General features: G+C 35.1%; 1 protein-coding gene and 1 long non-coding RNA gene across 2 annotated transcripts; both read right to left on the bottom strand.

The window, feature by feature from the left end:
• Nucleotides 1-2429: 2429 nt before the first annotated feature.
• On the bottom strand, nt 2430-4392 carry LOC107749427 (uncharacterized). Its single transcript, XR_001641030.1, has 2 exons — nt 4282-4392; nt 2430-3885 (listed from the first exon to the last, which is right to left on the bottom strand). It is a non-coding gene; the product is annotated as an uncharacterized LOC107749427 (long non-coding RNA).
• A 54-nt stretch (nt 4393-4446) lies between these two features.
• On the bottom strand, nt 4447-18417 carry LOC107749502 (constitutive coactivator of PPAR-gamma-like protein 1). The gene is made up of 11 exons (XM_016564682.1): nt 17625-18417; nt 15312-15558; nt 13780-13862; nt 12744-12872; nt 10981-11068; nt 10087-10145; nt 9789-9887; nt 9444-9665; nt 9175-9346; nt 7393-7642; nt 4447-4564 (listed from the first exon to the last, which is right to left on the bottom strand). Exons 1-11 carry the CDS (start codon nt 18096-18098, stop codon nt 4447-4449), a joined length of 1941 nt encoding a protein of 646 aa, XP_016420168.1. The 5' UTR covers nt 18099-18417.
• Between the last annotated feature and the right edge of the window lie 1197 nt (nt 18418-19614).

Genomic DNA, 19614 nt, shown 5'->3' with positions numbered 1-19614 from the left:
CCTTGCAAATGAATCAAGTCATACATATTTTTAAAAATGTACCATCAGAGCATGGTCGAAATAATTCAAGCTTCGTGCCAATACATCAAAGTATTATAAAATAAATAAAAAAATTAATTAATTAAAAATCACAATCAAAATGACCGACTGGCAATATGACTGACCTCCAAAGTTTGTCATTGATACGGCATTGCGCAAACTAAAAGCAAGTAAGATTATTAGTTAGTAAGTCCGCTGCAGTTGTAAATCGTAATGTTTTTTAATAGAAGAAAACGTAAATCAAAGGAAGAAATGTGGGGTTAATTAAAAACTAATACACAACATGATTGATTTGTGAAAACATTCCACAGATACAGATTCCTTGCAAATGAATCAAGTCATACATATTTTTAAAAATGTACCATCAGAGCATGGTCGAAATAATTCAAGCTTCGTGCCAATACATCAAAGTATTATAAAATAAATAAAAAAAATTAATTAATTAAAAATCACAATCAAAATGACCGACTGGCAATATGACTGACCACCAAAGTTTGTCATTGCTACTTTGTATGACCAAAGGAAATTTAGTTTAAAAAAAGGGTTTAAACACAGACCAGAGGCCAGTGTCTATGATCAAATCTAGTTAGCTGCATATTAAAATAAAATTGGGTCAGCTGTGTTCACACAATTCAGTTACAACTTGAAACGTAAATGCAATTTTTTACCTATTGGTGGTGCTAGATGGTCTGAGATAGAGATTTGTTGTAGTGTTTAGACCTCGGCCTGTCAGTGTGCTAAATGTCACAACTTTTTTTGTCTTTCTCAGGGCTGCTATAAAGTTAAACTCAGAAAAAGAGGAAGAAGAAACTAAGTTCTTGGTTCACAGAATACAAAATAGTTCAATAATTAGAAACAAATATTTAGAAAAATATGTACTAAGGTTTATATTTATACAATGTTTTTACAGGTTTTATAAAGGTAAATGTAAGACTCTCTAATACCAAGTAAATACAATTTAAGGGATAAGTTGAATGGAACACAATATGTTAATATGATCTCTAAATGTAAATGTCTTGTATTAGCAATGCTTCAAAGTTTGAAAATACAACTTCCAACAAAATACAACTTTGCACCCAACCACTAGAATATGGAAATAACTTTTACTGTACCTTCTGATCACACTGCAAAAAAAGTGATGTTCTTCCTGTATTTTGTTTGTCTTGTTTTCCAGTGCAAATGTCTAAAGCTTCTTAAATCTTATATGAGAAATTGATCAATAAAGTGAGTTTATGACTACAAGAACAACTATCTGCCAATGGGCTCAGAAAAAATATATTTAATTCAAAGGGAACACAAGTTTTCACTGACAGAAGTATGTTCTTGTTTTAAGCATAAGCTCATACATTTTTTTTTTTTTTTTTTATTTCTCAAAAACAAGACATCAGATGTTTAATCTGTAAATGTATCTTGATTTAATTACGTTTTGATATCTGGAAAGCAGTACCTGATCCGCTACAGGATAGTGGGTAAAGTGGGAGTGAGTGAAGCCAGTGATTCTGTCAGCTCTCCACTCTCTTCAAGTAAGTGTCATCTGCACATTTACCCATACATTTTTTTTTTTTTTTTTTTTTTCTCAAAAACAAGACATCAGATGTTTAATCTGTAAATGTATCTTGATTTAATTACGTTAAGATATTTGAACTGGAAAAGGAAAAAAAAAAAACAATAACTGTTTTGCATGAAAAAAATTTAATGCCATGACTATAAGAATTTAGGCCTTATTTTGTGGCAGGGCAAATTAAGACTCTTTAAGACCTTTTTAGAACCACAGAAACCCTGTTATCGAACATTGCTGTTTTCATGAAGCAAAAAGGTATTTTTCTAAAGAACATGACTTGACAGTTTATTCTCCAGCAGGGGGCTGAAAACATGTAACACTGTAAAATCATGGAAAAAGGCATGTGCAACCTGTAGTAGAAATATGAGATGACACGTCATCAACCCTTAAAAACACACATACACAAAGCAAATTATTCTAAAAGAATAAAGACTTTTATTAAGCATTGTAAGTTGCATTCAATTTCCTTCAAATACATCACACCACAATCCATCAACAATCACTCAAACCCAACAGTAGTTCATTCTTTTACAACCCATAAGTTAGGAAGAAACTCCGATCAACTTACGTCAAGGTAACCTACTTAGACTTGCGGCAGGGGACTGAGGGGAATACACCATATTTCTGATCACTAATGTGCAATGAAAAGCTTCAGGATTAGATGGAGAAGTAATGATTCTCGTTTAGAAGCACGTTTATAAGTTCTGAAAACACTAAAGTAAACATCAAATTGATTACAAGTGTACTTGCTTAGGCAAAATCTCAAATGGGAGGGTCGAATATTTCGCAAAACTTGTTTCGAGCTAAGAAAAGGGGGGACAATTTAAGATCAAAGCCTTTTTTTTTCAGAGATGATCTGATAGTATGAATGCAGAAAGCAGCAACAGAGAATAATAATGTATACAGTGATGAGTACACCAGGATTAACAAAATTTAAAGTGGCTAGATAATGTTGGAGTAAATACAACAGAGGTCAATAAATCACAAAAATAATAAACTTAAGGTTAGCGCAAATCAGTTACTGACTAACAGTTAACACCTTTTATAGGACTATTAATGATTATCACCCTTTTTAAATTTTGCAGATGGGCACGGTATTTGTAATGAAGAAGAAACAGGGCAACATGCATTATAACTACACACCATTTTGTTTTTTTTTTGTTTTTTTTTGTTTAATCGTGAGCCATGCAGTTTAGCTGAGACAGTTATACTAATGTGCTACGTTTGATTAAAGAAACCACACTGATCGTTGATCTCTGATGCATGGCATTTTCTGACATGGAAAGAGACATTGTTTTGTTTTTTTCAAGAGCTCAGATTTTTCTAACCATTTCTTGACATATTACCTATAATTGCTAATGTATGACATATTGAAATCATCAGAACTTAAGATGCAGTAGTAATACTAGTTACCCAATGTCAAAACAATCGCACATTTGAAACAAGTAAACTCACAGTGATGAGAAATGCGTTCTTGGTTTTGTCTTTTTCAAATTGTGAGTTTTACGTTTTCAAAAAATAAAGAAGCATTTACTGTGACGATACAAACCCAGTTACAATGGCAAATATACTGTATATATGGTACTTGAATCTCAACTTACTAAAACTAAAAGACTGGCAAATGAAAATCGGTATTTTTCGGTTTCTGCATTTCATCGAGAAAGTAAAATAATTTCATGTAACCAGTTTTGAAACACGTAATATCATTGACGAGGGAGAACCCCGTCTTTCATCATTAAACTGGTAAGATTCTCTGTATGACTTGTATATCTACGTTTTACCGAGAGGTTTCCTCATCATTACTTTGTGGTTTAAACTCACTGACATCGAAGAGGGATTTAAAAAATTCGTAAGTCCTCATTTATCGCTTTCGGAGAGGAAAAAATTTACACCAACTGTAGGCCCTCCATCCTTCCAGATATTCCTTAACACGTAACCTTCCATCAGCCTTCACCCTCTCTATAAAAATAGGTTTACTCTTCTGTTTTTAAGACAGCTGCGCCCAGAGCTTCATCTCTGCGGCCCTCGCCGTCTTCATTTAGTGCATTTAAATGAGGATTAGTATTGCACATTTTAGATTCGTTGCTAAAGGCACTTTCAGGTTGGTTTGTAGCTCTGCTTTCCCCTTCGTTCCCATTGAGCTGGTCTGCTTCTTTACCCTCCACCAAGCCATTCTCTGCAGCTGTGGACCCTTCTAAGGGCAGATGTGGTGTTTTGGTCTCCAACTTCGGCTTCTTTCTGTCTTTTAGCGCTTCATTGGTTGAGGCAGTATATGCAGGATTGCTCTGTTAAAATTAATTTTGTACCATTTTTTACTGTCCATGTCCATCAATCCAATCAAAAATTATGTCATCACTGATTTTTGAAAATAACTAAACACTGAATTTGAATAATTTCATATTATGACCCAGGACATGTGACCCCTGGAACTCTGGGAACCCTGGAAGTCTCTTATGCTCACCAAGGCTGCATTTATTTGATCAAAAATACAGTAATACTATGAAACATTACAATTTAAAATAACTGTTTTTTATTTTAGTATCTTTTAAAATGTTACTTATTTTTTGTGATGGCGTGGTTGAATTTTCAGCAGCCATTACTCCAACATACTGACCCCAAATTTAGAATAACAGTATATGTATTCCTGTTGTTTTAAAATCTAGGAAAACAATATGATTCACCTGGTATGTTCCCTGACTCTTGAACCCTCTAGTGTGGTATTTGGTTCCTCGACCAAAGGTCCTTATAACAGGAGTAGAAATCACACCTCTTGGACGACTGTTCAAAGAAAAGCAATCATTTCAATTTAAATTCAAATTAAAAAAAAAAACAGATAGCAAGTCAATTTAGAATCCAGTATGGCCAAGTATTACTAACAGTAAAATATATATGTATTTTAAGATTATAAACATGATACATAAAAAGAGCAGCCAGCTGAACTCCGCGTGGATCCAGGTTATCAATCTGGAGGCGACAGATGTAGCGACAGTCAAACAAAGCTCTTAAGGTTAAATAAGCAGCTACATGTTAAACCACCCAGCAGATAACAACCCCCTCCCCCTCAGCCAGAGCACAAAGCAAGCATGAACAAATCATAGTCTATCCATACATGTAGACTAATGCACAAACCTCCCCAGCATATTCTGTCAGCGAGAGCAACCAGCAATGGCAGCAGCGAAGCAAAAAGCGTGTACAGAACTGACAGACATGGACAGCCACGACACAGCACAGCTAGTGTGGATGGTTCACATTTTTTATGAGCTCATAGCCATATTGACTAAAATGAGCAGGGAAAAAGCAGCTCAGCTAGGCAAGTAAACCATCTACACAAAAAGACCACATTCCTAGCACTCAAGTTGCTTAAATGCCATGTCTTTTCCTGCAAAGCCGACTATCAGATGAGAACATGCTTTTACAAAGCATTAAGGCCAATCAGCCAGGCAAGCGTTCTTACAAAATAAGAAGTCTCCAGAAAAATACCTAAAACCCTACTTTTTGAAACACAAGAGGCTTATTGCTTTAAATACTTTAACATATAAATACATCTTTACCAGATTATTAAATAAACTGGAAAGAACTGTGGCCCATTCACACCAAATCTGAATGTAAAGCACCATATACAAGCTTTAAAACAAATAATTTATCTATGAACTCCTTCACAGACTATTTATTTAATCATTTAAGTTCATTTTTAAATTAAATGAAAATCTTCAAAGGCTACAAACAGTTTTTGTTTGTATACCAAACAAAAACAAATCCTAAAACACTTAAATACAAAAATAAATAGTCATCATCATAATGAAAAATATTTGAATAAAAAAATAGAAAACTATATATAAATTTAAAAAAAAGAAAAAAAAAATAGAAAACTATATATAAAAACTATTTAAAAAATAGTTGTAGGGAAGAACATTTTTTACTTTCCTTCATTAATTTCATTTGCGCAAACAGCTCTGCATATTAACAACTGTTTGCAGATATCTTGAATTTTCGTGTTTCATGTTCATAACAAAATGTATTCAGGTATTCATTTTTATTTTTTAGAGAGAGTCTGTGCGAATAATTTTGCGCACAAATTTTTTTGTGAGTATTTTTGGTTCATGTAGTTAAGTCGCATATGCCTTGATGTGAACAGGCCTTTAATGTGGGTTTGATGATTGTGGTGCATTGTTTTGGATTCTGTGTTTTATACAATTATATTTACAATGTAATATAAATGTATTTTATATACACTACCGTTCAAAAGTATGGGGTCAAAAAGATGTAATGATTTTAAAAGAAGTCTCTTATGCTCACCAAGGCTGCAGTTATTTGATCAAAAATACAATAAAAAAAGTAATATCGTCAAATAGCCTGTTACTTTTATTAAAAGCTTTTTCTCTATTTTAATATATTTTTAATATATTTTAATATGTCATTAATTCCTGTGATATCGACGCTGAATTTTCAGCAGCTATTACTCCAGTTTTCCACGACACAGCACAGCTAGTGTGGATGGTTCACATTTTTTATGAGCTCATAGCCATATTGACTAAAATGAGCAGGGAAAAAGCAGCTCAGCTAGGCAAGTAAACCATCTACACAAAAAGACCACATTCCTAGCACTCAAGTTGCTTAAATGCCATGTCTTTTCCTGCAAAGCCGACTATCAGATGAGAACATGCTTTTACAAAGCATTAAGGCCAATCAGCCAGGCAAGCGTTCTTACAAAATAAGAAGTCTCCAGAAAAATACCTAAAACCCTACTTTTTGAAACACAAGAGGCTTATTGCTTTAAATACTTTAACATATAAATACATCTTTACCAGATTATTAAATAAACTGGAAAGAACTGTGGCCCATTCACACCAAATCTGAATGTAAAGCACCATATACAAGCTTTAAAACAAATAATTTATCTATGAACTCCTTCACAGACTATTTATTTAATCATTTAAGTTCATTTTTAAATTAAATGAAAATCTTCAAAGGCTACAAACAGTTTTTGTTTGTATACCAAAAACAAATCCTAAAACAAAAACTTAAATACAAAAATAGTCATCATCATAATGAAAAATATTTGAATAAAAAAATAGAAAACTATATATAAATTTAAAAAAAAGAAAAAAAAAATAGAAAACTATATATAAAAACTATTTAAAAAATAGTTGTAGGGAAGAACATTTTTTACTTTCCTTCATTAATTTCATTTGCGCAAACAGCTCTGCATATTAACAACTGTTTGCAGATATCTTGAATTTTCGTGTTTCATGTTCATAACAAAATGTATTCAGGTATTCATTTTTATTTTTTAGAGAGAGTCTGTGCGAATAATTTTGCGCACACATTTTTTTGTGAGTATTTTTGGTTCATGTAGTTAAGTCGCATATGCCTTGATGTGAACGCATTTAAAAATTTAAAGTGTCCTTGGCTGAATAACAGTATTAATTTCTTGACCTCAAACCTTTGAACAGTAGTAATATATACACGATACAAATAAATTATTTTGCTTTTTTTCCCTTAAAAGAGAACAAAATGTGTAAATATGTTACCAACAAAAAAGCACAAATTATTGACACAGAATTACTAAATTTACTGACAGCCCTAGTTGAATTTCTTCAGCAACCCAAGGTTGTTTATCTGAAGTAAAACACAAAGGAGTGAAATATTACAAAAAAAAAACAACAGCTGATACTGAAGGCCCTTTCTGCAAATAGATTAAACCATTTGTAATTGTAGGAAAGCATTTAACATTGCATTCCACAGCGTGTTTTATGTCTTTCCAAGATTTTAGAAGCTGTTTAGATTCTCACCGTAGCACGCAACACAGCACCATGAGAGGTGTGGGGACATTGGCAGGGTTCAGCATAGCTGGAGTGTCCGACCTCATGCAGGCCAAGAAAGCCCTCATCCTCCAGTTCTTGTCCTCCACTGCCTTGCCCAGCCAGAGTTTCTTCAGGTTTGGGCAGGTCCACTCCCGGAAGGGAAGAGCTTCAACTAGTTCAGGGGTGTGTGGAGATTTGCCTTTGTATGCAGCCCATTCTTTTATTATCACTGTTGGATCTATAAAGGCAGATCAAAAAAGCTTAACAGGGGAATTCGCCAAAGCCATTTAAAAAAACATTCCCTTTTTAAAATATTGAGGGTAAATGAACAAAGTTGATATCTTAACACAGGGTTCCTCAAATCTTGCCCTGGAGGGCCAATGCGCTGCAGAGTTTAGCTTCAACCCTGATCAAACTCACCTACCTGTGGTTTTCTAATGATCCTGAAGACAATGATTAGCTTGATCAGGTGTGTTTGATTAGGGTTAGCGCTAAACTCTGCAGGAAAGTGGATCTCGTGGGCCAGATTTGAGGATCCCTGTCTTAACATAAATCATTTTTGGGACATATCCAAATCTTCAGATTGGTGGATCATGGGTAGTGAAGTTTTTCCACTGTGAATTTGACAATTGACTGTTTTTGCCTAGTTGTGTAGTAATAGTATATATTGCTTAATTCTAGAGCTCATAGTAGATTTTAGATTTCTCTAATTAAATAAATAAAAGGAATGTTTACTTCTGAATAACAGTGTTTCCCTGTTCTATTTCCATATCTTGTATTCTAATTTCCAATGATGGGAAAAAAGAACATCAGCATTAACAGAACTAATGTTTGTTTTTGAATGATGCTAATTATTGAAGAATAACAAGCCTAGAATAACAAGCTAATGTCAACACTCAAGTGCACTCTCTGAATAATTAAATCAGCCATCAACAGGCCCCTGGAGAGAATTTAGGCATTAAGAGCAGGGTTGGGAACTGAGAACCGACTCTTACTTTGAGCCGATTCCAAGTATGTCAGAATACCTTTAACAATGCAGGAATATGCAAGAATCAAACAATAGTAACATTTATAAGATTCAAACCTCTTGTGCTTACAAAATTCAGAACAGTCTATATTGTGATAATACTAGTTAGGCTTTTTCACTGATTTAAACGCAGATTAATCCCAAGTGTGTGTTGTTATTTTTAGGGGAGAAGATTAAAGAAGATTAATTTTTTAACGTCATATCTGCATCAAAGGCTATATTAATGGAAAAAAACAATAAATTCATACATTTTGAAAAATGTATACAATTAAACAATAATTAATTTTTTTTAAACTTAAAACATTATGAGAACTATACAAAATCTTTTAGTTTAATACTGGACAAATTCAAAATTTGGACAACCTGTTATTGAAATAATAAATAATACCATTCGAGAAGATGACAAAACCTGTGATTATGTGTCAATGCTTCATGTAGATAGACTTATTCAGAAATATTTTCAAAATGTTGTAAAATTGGTTTAGGTCTGACTCAAGAATATTAATTACATTAAACAGATGGCTCCAAGAAGGTTATGTAACAATGTCGTAATTCGTAAATCTGCCAAACTGCCAATTGCTTATCAAATTGCATTGGTACTTCAAAAACACAAAACCTGGTGGTTCCAAAGCATTTTTTTATCAAAAACACATACAAATGTTTAGGTTTTCCTTATTAGTGATACTTATGATTGTTTAAAAAGTTTGACTGTTGCAATTTAGCTGATCAGTTCTGAAACTCACAATCAGGGAGGTGATTTCTCCTCATGGCGAGTCTCTCTGCCTTCTTTTTGGCCTCGGCCAGGCTGAAGAGCACCCCGTAAACATATTGACGGATTGGCCGGTACAGCTGCACTGCAGAGGGCAGGTCTTTGTTTGCTTCATCCTCTATGGTGACAGATAACTTTATCTCACCCTGCAAAAAATAACCATCAAACACTGTCAACCATAACAGTTTAACAAGAAGTAGTTTCAAAGTTACAGTTGCTAGTTGCTAGTAACTAAAAGCTGACCTTGGTAAGAACATGGTAAATGTATGGGTACATGAGGCCCTTTTTGTGTCTGTGCTCAGCGACTCGTAACACCTCTGGTGCCACCACTGGTAAAGGAGGAGTGGTAATATCCATGTGATTTCTTGTTGGCATAGAAAGGAGGGATGGAATATGGGCATTGACCCCTACGTGACCTCTGCCCTCCAGGCCTTGGTTTACAGGGGAGGTCACAGAAGGATCAGACTGAAAGAGAAATCAAAGAATTCACTAAATGGATATAACATTATTGTATCAAGATTATCTATCAAAAGTTTTCTTTACCAAGCATATAATATTTTAACACACAGAGCTAAAAAGTAGACCTACTTTATTTTGGTCTCCATGGTCTCCTTCTGGGATGTTATCCATCTGGTTTCTCTGTTTGTCCCATCCCTTATGGTCACTTACATGGCTACATTTGAGAATGAAATGGATGCACCAATATTAAAATTCAGCCAGATACCAATAAGCCATATTTTCATATTCTGCCCAATAACCGATTAACAGCCAATAGTAAAATTCTATAGTATTTTGTCTGAATAAATTAAAATTAAACAGTAAAAATTAAAATAAACATTTTTTAAATGCTACAAGTGAATTTAAGCATCACAACATTAAACATTACATTGCCTGGAATGTTAAGCATCTGCGGTGCTGCTGGCAATCCCATCTGATTTGGTCTGACTGTGGGCCAAATGTAAAAAAAAAAACAGTCTGGTTCAATCTCTGGAGCAAAAACTGAAAAAATGTAGAGGAACTTGGAAAGAAAAACAGGCATTACCAGAAAAGATATATATTTTTTATATATAAAATATATTATAATACATTATATATATATATATATATAAAGCCCTAACTGAGATTCTCATTATACCGCATGTCCACCCACCGTGGAAGCTTACCTTGATGCATTCAAAATATGTGTAGGCACAGAGATGTAACGAGGTATATGAAACACAGCTCATGTCCATACCATTCTAACAACCAGAACATTTAAAATCATTCAAAAAGTAAATCTGCCTGAATTCAAATAAGCACAATTATAGTTCTACAAGACAACCACTATAATTTGTCAAACATGCTCTCACTAACTGGAAGATGTCGAATTTAATTCTTCTCTCATCTGATCATCTTCAATTGACAGCCGTTTAATGAACCTGTTAAAAGTTTTCAGGCAAGCGGAGCTGAGGAGAGTTTTTCCAGACTAGCAGCTCTCTGTGCAAGAGTCTTTTATAAAAAAGCCCATTTGTATGCACAGGGCACAGCGGCCATTTCAAGCGCAAACAAGGTCCGGGGCAAATGGGAAAACTTCTCACATTACTGTGAGGGCTGAGACTGAGAGATGGTTGAGAAAGAGAGAGCGTGCCTCTAAAACCTAGCCTCAAACACAGACAGGAAAACACAACACCAGGCGAGCATTAGTAGACTTGTCCTGCTCCAAGAATTTAACAAGCACGAACCAACAGGAACAGATGTCATTCTGTGAGAGAGGGAAAATCAAAGATATTGACAATCTTACCTAAATGGGGGAAGTGAAGGGGCTTGCTGGCGGTGGCATAATACTCCACTGCTTTTTTGAAACGGACAACTTTGTCATCAGTTCGAGACTAGAATGCAAAGCCACAGAATTATCACATATTGTCTGTCCACAGTTCTTGATAGTTGATAGTTCCCCCCAAAATGAACAATTTGTCATCCTTTACTCACCCCAATGTTGTTCTAAACCAATATAACTTTATTTTGTCGAACACAAAAGAAGAAAACAAAACACTGAATTTTTAATTTTTTGGTCCATACACTAAAAGTCCATGTTGTCCAATTTGTTGTTTTGGACCCCATTGACTTTCATTGTATGGACAAAAAAGCTGAATAATTCTTCTTTTGTGTTCTGTACAATTTGGGGGAAAATCTAATTGTGATTTGTCTAATAAAAATAGTGACTGCAGTTTAAAATGTATTTTTTTATATTTTAAAGCTGCAGGTTTGCTTTGCTTGTTTGTAGAGGAAAACACAGGCTCCACTGTCAAGTGAGTAACCGAGAACATGTATGGGAATGTATGTGGGATATGTCGACTTTTGAAAACAGCTTTCTTCTAATCATAAATTGAACCTAGGTTTTGAGAGTATAGGTAGTTTTGTGGGTAGAGTTATTGTTTTAATGCTTACAGCCATAGATTTTGCTATAGAAAGTGTTGTTTGCTGTACTGACTGAGCTATTCTACAATGTCATAAATACATTTTGCTTAACCAGTCTCTGCGTACATAAACATTCAAATCTGATGCATTTTTTGTTTTCATATTAATTAGGGATGTACAATATGTGCATGTATATATGTATATATAGGACATATTAAATTGATCAAAAGTGACAGTAAATACATTTACTTTGTTACAACAGAGTTCTTTTTCAAATAAATACTCTTCTTTTGACTTTCTATTTATCAGTCAATCCTGAAAAACGTATCATAGTTTGAACTTTTGACAAAAATATTGAGCAGCACAGCTGTTTTAAATATTGATAATAATAAGAATTCTTTCTTGAGCACAAAATTAGCATAATAGAATGATTTCTGAAAGCTCATGTGGCACTAAAGACTGGAGTAATGATGCTGACAGTCGAGCTTTGCCATCACAGGAATAGAAAGTGTCAAATATTGTTTTAAATTGTAATAATATTTGACAATATAAAATTTTTACTGTATTTTTGATTAAATAAATGCAGCCTGGGTAAGCACAAGGGATTTAAATAAATAATAATTATAATAGTCCCCTATATATATATATCATAGTTTGAACTTTTGACAAAAATATTGAGCAGCACAGCTGTTTTAAATATTGATAATAATAAGAATTCTTTCTTGAGCACAAAATTAGCATAATAGAATGATTTCTGAAAGATCATGTGGCACTAAAGACTGGAGTAATGATGCTGACAGTCGAGCTTTGCCATCACAGGAATAGAAAGTGTCAAATATTGTTTTAAATTGTAATAATATTTGACAATATAAATTTTTTACTGTATTTTTGATTAAATAAATGCAGCCTGGGTAAGCATAAGGGATTTAAATAAATAATAATTATAATTGTCCCCTATATATATATATATATATATATATTAAAATAACAACCTTTCCAGTTTGATAATTACAATAAGCCATACAGCGATGTTGTTTTTATTCCGATTAATTATGCAGCCCTACATGGGGTTGAGTAAATGATGACAATTTTCAGTGTTTGGGTAATCTATCCTGTTAAAGGTGCTCTGATGGTATGGTATGTTACCTGGGAGTGCTTGAATATGTCTTTTGCAATAGCTTCCAGGTCATGGATATCTTGAAGGTTGCGGACATAGTCTGCCACGGCTCTTATGACGACATCACATGGAGGAAGAACAAGTTGGTGGGCACGGACCTGCATCAGAGAAAACAACCCATCACACCCCCAGCAAAAGCTCCTTCTGCTTAAAATGTGATGGGCATCATAGGAGTACATATCTGACTGGGTACAATCCGATATATTTACAGACACACACATATATATTAGGTTTATCAAGCTCAATTGACAATGGATATCATAAACGGCAAAAAAAAGAGCATTTTTATGCAATAACAATCAAATGACTACCAACTATAGACACAAACACAGACATATGCAAAAATGAGCCGAGAGTGATGGTGACAAAAAGTAAAGAAGCACGCACGGATGTGCAAGTCAGGTGTTAAAATCGAGTATAGCCCACTCTACTCTATCTCACATTGAATCAATGAAGCCATCTGTCAAGCAACACCAACACCGAGACAAGATAACAGAAGGTTACGCATGAAGCCATTCCTCAGCTCAACTCTTTCCTTTATAATCGCAGTGCTTGATTTGTTTGGGCGAGATTCAAAGACCGAGTATTTAAAACCAAAAGGGTACACGTTGAGGACAATGCTGAAGTGATTTTGCATGGTCCTGATAAGTTATTTGCCAGACCTCATTTCAATCTGGTTGTCAAGGAAACTGGTCACAGTAGCTTATGACTGAGGGAATCTAATGAGAACTGAAGTCTTATTTTTGCACCCTTTAAACATTTATTAGTCAATGAAGAAAACCTTGAAGTATCTGAATTGTTATACACATTTATTTCCATTATGTGACGCATTTACAAGTAAAACAACTGGATATATTCAACTGGAATTCCACAATGGAGCCAGACTAAATGCATGTTTGCGAAAATAGTTCTTAAATAGATATTTGGTTATTTAGTGTTGTGCTAGGTATAATAATCAAGCATACAAATATATATGCAGAGACCAGGGCAAAATCAAGATTTTACCTTCAAGGATGCTAAAGGATGCTCAGGGCCAAGTAAACTCCAGTGAAAGGCAGCCAAGTCTTCATCAGGCAGTATGTGATTCCCTTCAAAAACAGCATTTAGTTATTTGATCATGAATTGCAGAAGTACTAAGTTGTACACTTCATTATTGCAGCTGGAAAACATTTAACAGCCATGAAATTCAACAATTTGTGACATTATTGATCATATTTGAGCCATTCTTTCTACTGCATTAGTAAATAAAGACAGTCAAGAAAGTTTTGAGATATCCAAGGTGGGAAATCAAATTTTCAAAAACACTTAATAGTTTGCATAATATTGTAATAATTCATATATTACTAATTAATTAGAATATTAGAATAAATTATAATTACCTTAAAGTAATAAAATGCAAATAAATATATTCAACAAAGTCAACGTAAATCAGTTCCCAAATGGTTTACACAACATTTTACTTGCCTAATCTTATACAAAGTTTGGGGTCAGTTAGATGTATTAATGTTTTTGAAAGAGGTCTCTTATGCTCAACCAAGGCTGCATTTATTTGATCGATCTAAATTAATTAATTAATTAATTAATTAAACAGTAATGTTGTGAAATATTACAATTTAAAATAACTGTTATTTTAATATTTTAAAATGTCATTTTTTGTGTGATGACAAAGTTGAATTTTCACATGATCCTTCAGAAATCATTCTAATACGCTGATTTGCTGTTCAAGAAACATTCCCTATTATTATTAATGTTGAAAACAGTTGCCTTGCTTAGTATTTTTGTGGAAACCATGATTTTTCTGGATTTGATGAGCACAAAGTTTAAAACAACAGCATTTATCTGAAATAGAATTTTTTTGTAAAATTATGTACATAACACTTCAATTTAGAACAACCTTGCTGAATAAAACTATTAATTAAAAAGAAAATACTAACCCCAAACTTTACAAAAGAAAAATGTAAAGCGAGACTTGATTTTATCCACGGGAACTGATTGAATTGATTAAAATATTTGATGGATAAAATATTACAAAGAAAACCATTTTGTCTTTAGAAAAACATGCACAGCTGAATCCTTCACAATAGGGCTGCACGATTAATTGAATGCGATTGTCATGCGCATCTTGTCAGTAAAGCCGGTTCTGTGATTAGTAGTAAATCTCCATCACATGTTTTCAGATGGAGCAGCATTTACTACACAGAGCCGTAGTTCACTGACAAGCTACGCAAAATCGCGTTCATAATCGCAGACGATTAAGAAATCGAAGAAATCGTTCTGCGATTATGAAAGCTGTTTGCTTAGAGCGCCCTCTGGCCTTCGGATGGTGATTTACTAATGATCACAGAACCGTGCTTCACTGAAAGACACGCATGACAATCGCTGCTTCTGTCTAATCGCGATTTATCGCCTTTGCAATTTAATTTCGATTAATTGTGCAGCCCTACTTCACAATATGACTAAGAACATGCATTAAGCGAATAGGACTAATGGAGATGTCATTTTGACTTGAAAACTGCCAGGCAATCCTACAAACCTACCTAAAAGTGAAGCAAAAATGACAAAACGATTTGGATTGAGATTAAGTTGCTTGGCAACTTCGTGCATCAGGTATTGGCTGGTGGTGAGGCTTTTGCCATTGCGGCTGAGTTTGAGAGCATGGGCACTGAAGTAGTATGGGATGTTGCACAGGGCATAATCAGAATCATAGGCAACCAGGCCATGGAACCCATTTTCCCTAAATAAGGCAATCACTTCCTGGTGATGATCCTCGATGGTCTGGACAACCTGAGTGAGGAAGCAAATTACAGAAAGGCTCATTAGAAGAACAAAAACAAATTTACATTGATGAGGTTGACTATACTGCAGGGTTTCACAGATTTCCATGAAAGGATGTGAGGCACGTTTAGTCTGGGAAATGTTATTTCTAATTGTATCATATAATGGTTTCTCTGTCAAATGCTTTAATCGATTAGCACTATTTGAATGAATCAATGAACCATGATTCTTGGCTGTGATGTGAATTTTAAAACTATTTATTGAACAAGAGGATGTTCACTGGGCTAGGAAACAAGGCTTGACTCGTAAACATATACATTTTTAAATCAATCATATTTCACATTTTCTGCCCCACATTTCATAGCTTCTGTATTGACTCAATGTTTATGAGAACAGGAGATAAGAAAAAAAAATCCTAGTAGCATAATAAACACTTATGCTGAAAGTCCTCTGAAAAATAAACTAAACGAATAAATGCAAATAAAAGCATTCATGGGCCAGAATCTCATAAGTCATGTCTCTCTGCTCAAAACAGGGCCCATAAACTTAGTCACAGCCTGTATGGCTGCTAAATCTCAGCAGAAGTGACGCAGGGAGCATGCAGCCAATCACAGAGCAGTGCTTACTATTCTTGTGCCACAAGAGTGTGACACATCAGCCAATCACAGCAGAGAAGAGGTGGCGCTTCCTTTTGCCAGCACAGCCTACTACTACATGGTTTCATTTCAGCATTCATACATAAATGCATGGTTTTTATTCTATTCTGGGATGTTTGTATTTGGTTGTTAATGCATAAGGTTATTAGTGTGTAGACATACATTGCACTTTTAATTACTGTTGATGATCCAGGTGAAAATGTTAAAATAATAAATATTTTATACATGTTTTTGTTATCATTTATACAACAATTACTTAATGTATTTTTTTTATATTGTCATTCATTTTTCACTTGTGCATCCTTTTCATTCAGTTAATTTTTTTCCTCTGTAATATTGTTGTAAAACTGTATAAATACTGTATAATTAAAGGCGTAATATATATTTAATATGTATATATTAATAATAATAATAATATATAATAATAATAATACTAATACTACTACTACTAATAATATATTTATAAGCAGTGAACCAAAACCATACAATCTGATTATGGTTTTAAAATATTAGGTTTTAATTTTTTTTTTTTAGAGTTGCATGCACTGTTAAAGGCATTAAAATGTAAAAAAACAAAAAAAAAACACAGACTGGCACAGTTTTGGATTTGTTTCTAAACAAATTTCTAAAACACCATCTATTAAGCCAACATGACAGTAACGTCCTGTACAGCTGGCATCTCTATGTTCCCCAAATGCCTGTGGAAATAAGATCTGATTGGAACAGACCTGTTTTCCTCTGCACACCCACCCCAAATATTTATGTTCCAACAAGTTGTAATCCTGTGTAAAAAAAAAATAAAAATCTTAAACCAGCCTGAGCTGATTTGCAGGACTGTAAGTTGATTTTAGAGAGGTATTGGGCCGTTTTCAGCCAGTCAATCAGAGAAAGTCAAACCAGCTGTCTGTGTATATGATTTAAGACCTACACTGGTTTTCATATGAATAATGCAGTTTCAATAACAGCCTAGTTTGGTCTACTGGGCTGGTTTCAGATTGGTTTTGAGAACTTTTCAGCTTGGCCAGGCTGTGAAACCAGCTTAAATAAGCTGCTGATCTTGTTTTGAACATCTTTGTATACATGCAAAATGCTACATGAAAACCAGTATAGGTCTTGATTAAAATCTGAAGAAAACAGTTGCACAGTTTGATAACCTAGCCTGGTTTAACGACTGGTTTCAGAGTGGTTTGGTGAACTTTTCAACTTGTCTAGGCTGTGAGACCAGCTTAAACCAGCTAAGACCAGCAAGGCATCTTAGGCTGTTTTGGTTAAGCTAGATACACAACAAGAAAGCCGTCTAGGCCACCTGCTACCTGCCAACTTACTGTCTTCTAAGACGAGCACTTCACTTGATCTGGGTCTGGTTCTGCTAAGCTAATGGCAGCATATGTCAAAACACGAGTATCTGTCGCTACTCACCCCGATGTGGAACCTGAGGAGCGCCAGGCGGATGCAGTGGGCCATACACACCGGGGGCAGGAACCAGACCTTGGGCGGCGGGGTTCCCTTGTTCTGGACGTGGCTGACGATCTGCTGGGCGGTCTGCCTCTCGTTCACCTGTCGCTTGACCCACTCGTGGAGACGGCCTTTCTCCAGGGCGCCATTGAAGCACACTAGCAGCTCGATGTTGCCGTTGAAACAGGTTTTGGCGAGGGCGGCGAGGTACCCGAGCATGTGGTTCCACTGGCCTCCGCTCACCCAGTCGGTGTAGAAGCCGCCGTAGAGCCGGTGCAGGCAGTTATCGGCGTCCACTAGCAGCCGGAGCGGAATTTGAGGGGGTCTCTGCCGGCCGCCGCCGACCAGACTCCCGCGGGCGAGCTTCTGGAGCTCCACCGGCACCACGGCGTTGGGACAATGCTTCTCAATGTATTCCTGGAAACCCTGGACACCCATGACTGTTGTTGTACAATATGATATCTACGGTTATTTCGGGTTGAATAAGAACGTAAAATTGTCTGGAGGAAATGGAGACAGAGAGAGAGAGTTGCAAGCAAGCAGCCTCTCCCGAATGCTGAAAACCGGACTGAAGAATATTGCGGCGGAGGTGGAAGTTGATCAATCGAAAATCAATCAAATCGGAGATGCATCTGTAGTTTTTGGTGAGTTGTTTTTTGGTTCATGGCTGCTAGCCGCCATGTGCACCCTTATGGAGCCATGTCTGTGGTCTGGATGTGTCTGGTGTTGAGGGGAAAGAGAGGAGCGCAGAGACGCAGGGCACGTACAGTACAGAGGAGGAGTCTGGAGTTTAGTGGGCGCGGTTCGCTTGGAGAACTGTTGCATGTTATGATACTCTCACTATTATAAAACGTCTCATAATGGCTGTTTAAAAAAACAAATGTATATATATATATATATAAACACACACACAAAAAAACATTTTAAAGTTAGTAGTAAGACTTGTTATTAGTAAATGTTCTTAAAGTTAATAGCTTTTTTATACTTGGGGTCCATCTGTTGGTTGAGGGTCTGGTTGGGGTCCCTGGTTACAGCAAAACTAAATGTTTTTCTAGGTTCAATCGATAGAGGGCGCCAGCCCGTTATTTATATTGTACATAAGAAGCCAGCCATTACTCATTAGAAGCAGACAGGTTTGCACATTCACAAGATTTGATCTAATTTGATCTTACACATCTAAGTAATTTGAACTCTTTTAATGTAAAACAGCTGGAGGACTTTAAAGAGATAGTTCACACTAAAATTACAATTCTGTCATTTTTCCACAGAGAGTTCCACAGAAGAAAGGAAGCTATAAACAGATTTAAAACGACATGATGGTGAGTGAATGATGATAGATTTTTCATCTTTGGGTGAACTATCCCTTTAACTATTAGGCTATCGCATAAGACAGCTATTAAAATCACAACATAGCCTATTAAACAGTCAGAAAAATGTTGGTAAGTAACATTTTATTTGTGTCAAGAAGAAATATATCATAATTATATGTGGGGGGGAAACAGAATGCTACATTCTTAGAGTGTATGAAAAGACTGAAAACTAGAAAACTGACAAATTATACAAAAAAGTAACATCAATTGTATTGAGGAAATATTTACATTTTGCTCAAACACTGAATTTTCAATAATTGTACAAAAAAGAGACACATACTATAGTCATCTACATACATTTTGTCTACTTATTATGACCAAAAATCTGTATACAGTGTCAGGCATTATAAAAGTGCAATTTTTGCTTAAGTCATTTAAAGTCTGAGGTTTGGCAGAGTGAGTACACAAAAAATAATAAGGCTAATAGATGCACAGATCGTGTTTAAGACTGTTACTCTATTACTGTTTTTAAAAAGAACAGTTCACCCGAAGATTAACATTCTGTAATAACATGACAGAATTTTCATTTTTGGGTGAACTGTCACTTTAACATCTACACAGCAACTAGTATGTTTTCTGTGTTG

Source organism: Sinocyclocheilus rhinocerous, unplaced genomic scaffold (genome assembly GCF_001515625.1).
Source record: "Sinocyclocheilus rhinocerous isolate Xijiao unplaced genomic scaffold, SAMN03320098_v1.1 scaffold889, whole genome shotgun sequence".
Lineage (NCBI taxonomy): Eukaryota > Metazoa > Chordata > Actinopteri > Cypriniformes > Cyprinidae > Sinocyclocheilus > Sinocyclocheilus rhinocerous.
This window is presented reverse-complemented; position numbering and strand designations above follow the sequence as displayed.

Bases quoted from the DNA above. Each gene is read 5' to 3' on its own strand.
- LOC107749502 (XM_016564682.1), bottom strand. From the start codon at position 18,098: ATGGGTGTCCAGGGTTTCCAGGAATACATTGAGAAGCATTGTCCCAAC. The intron at 13,863-15,311 runs GTAGGTTTGTAG...CTGTTTTTGAAG, and splicing joins CATTTTTGCTTCACTTTTAG to GGAATCACATACTGCCTGAT. The intron at 10,146-10,980 runs GTAAGATTGTCA...TTTGGCCCACAG, and splicing joins CCTTCACTTCCCCCATTTAG to TCAGACCAAATCAGATGGGA.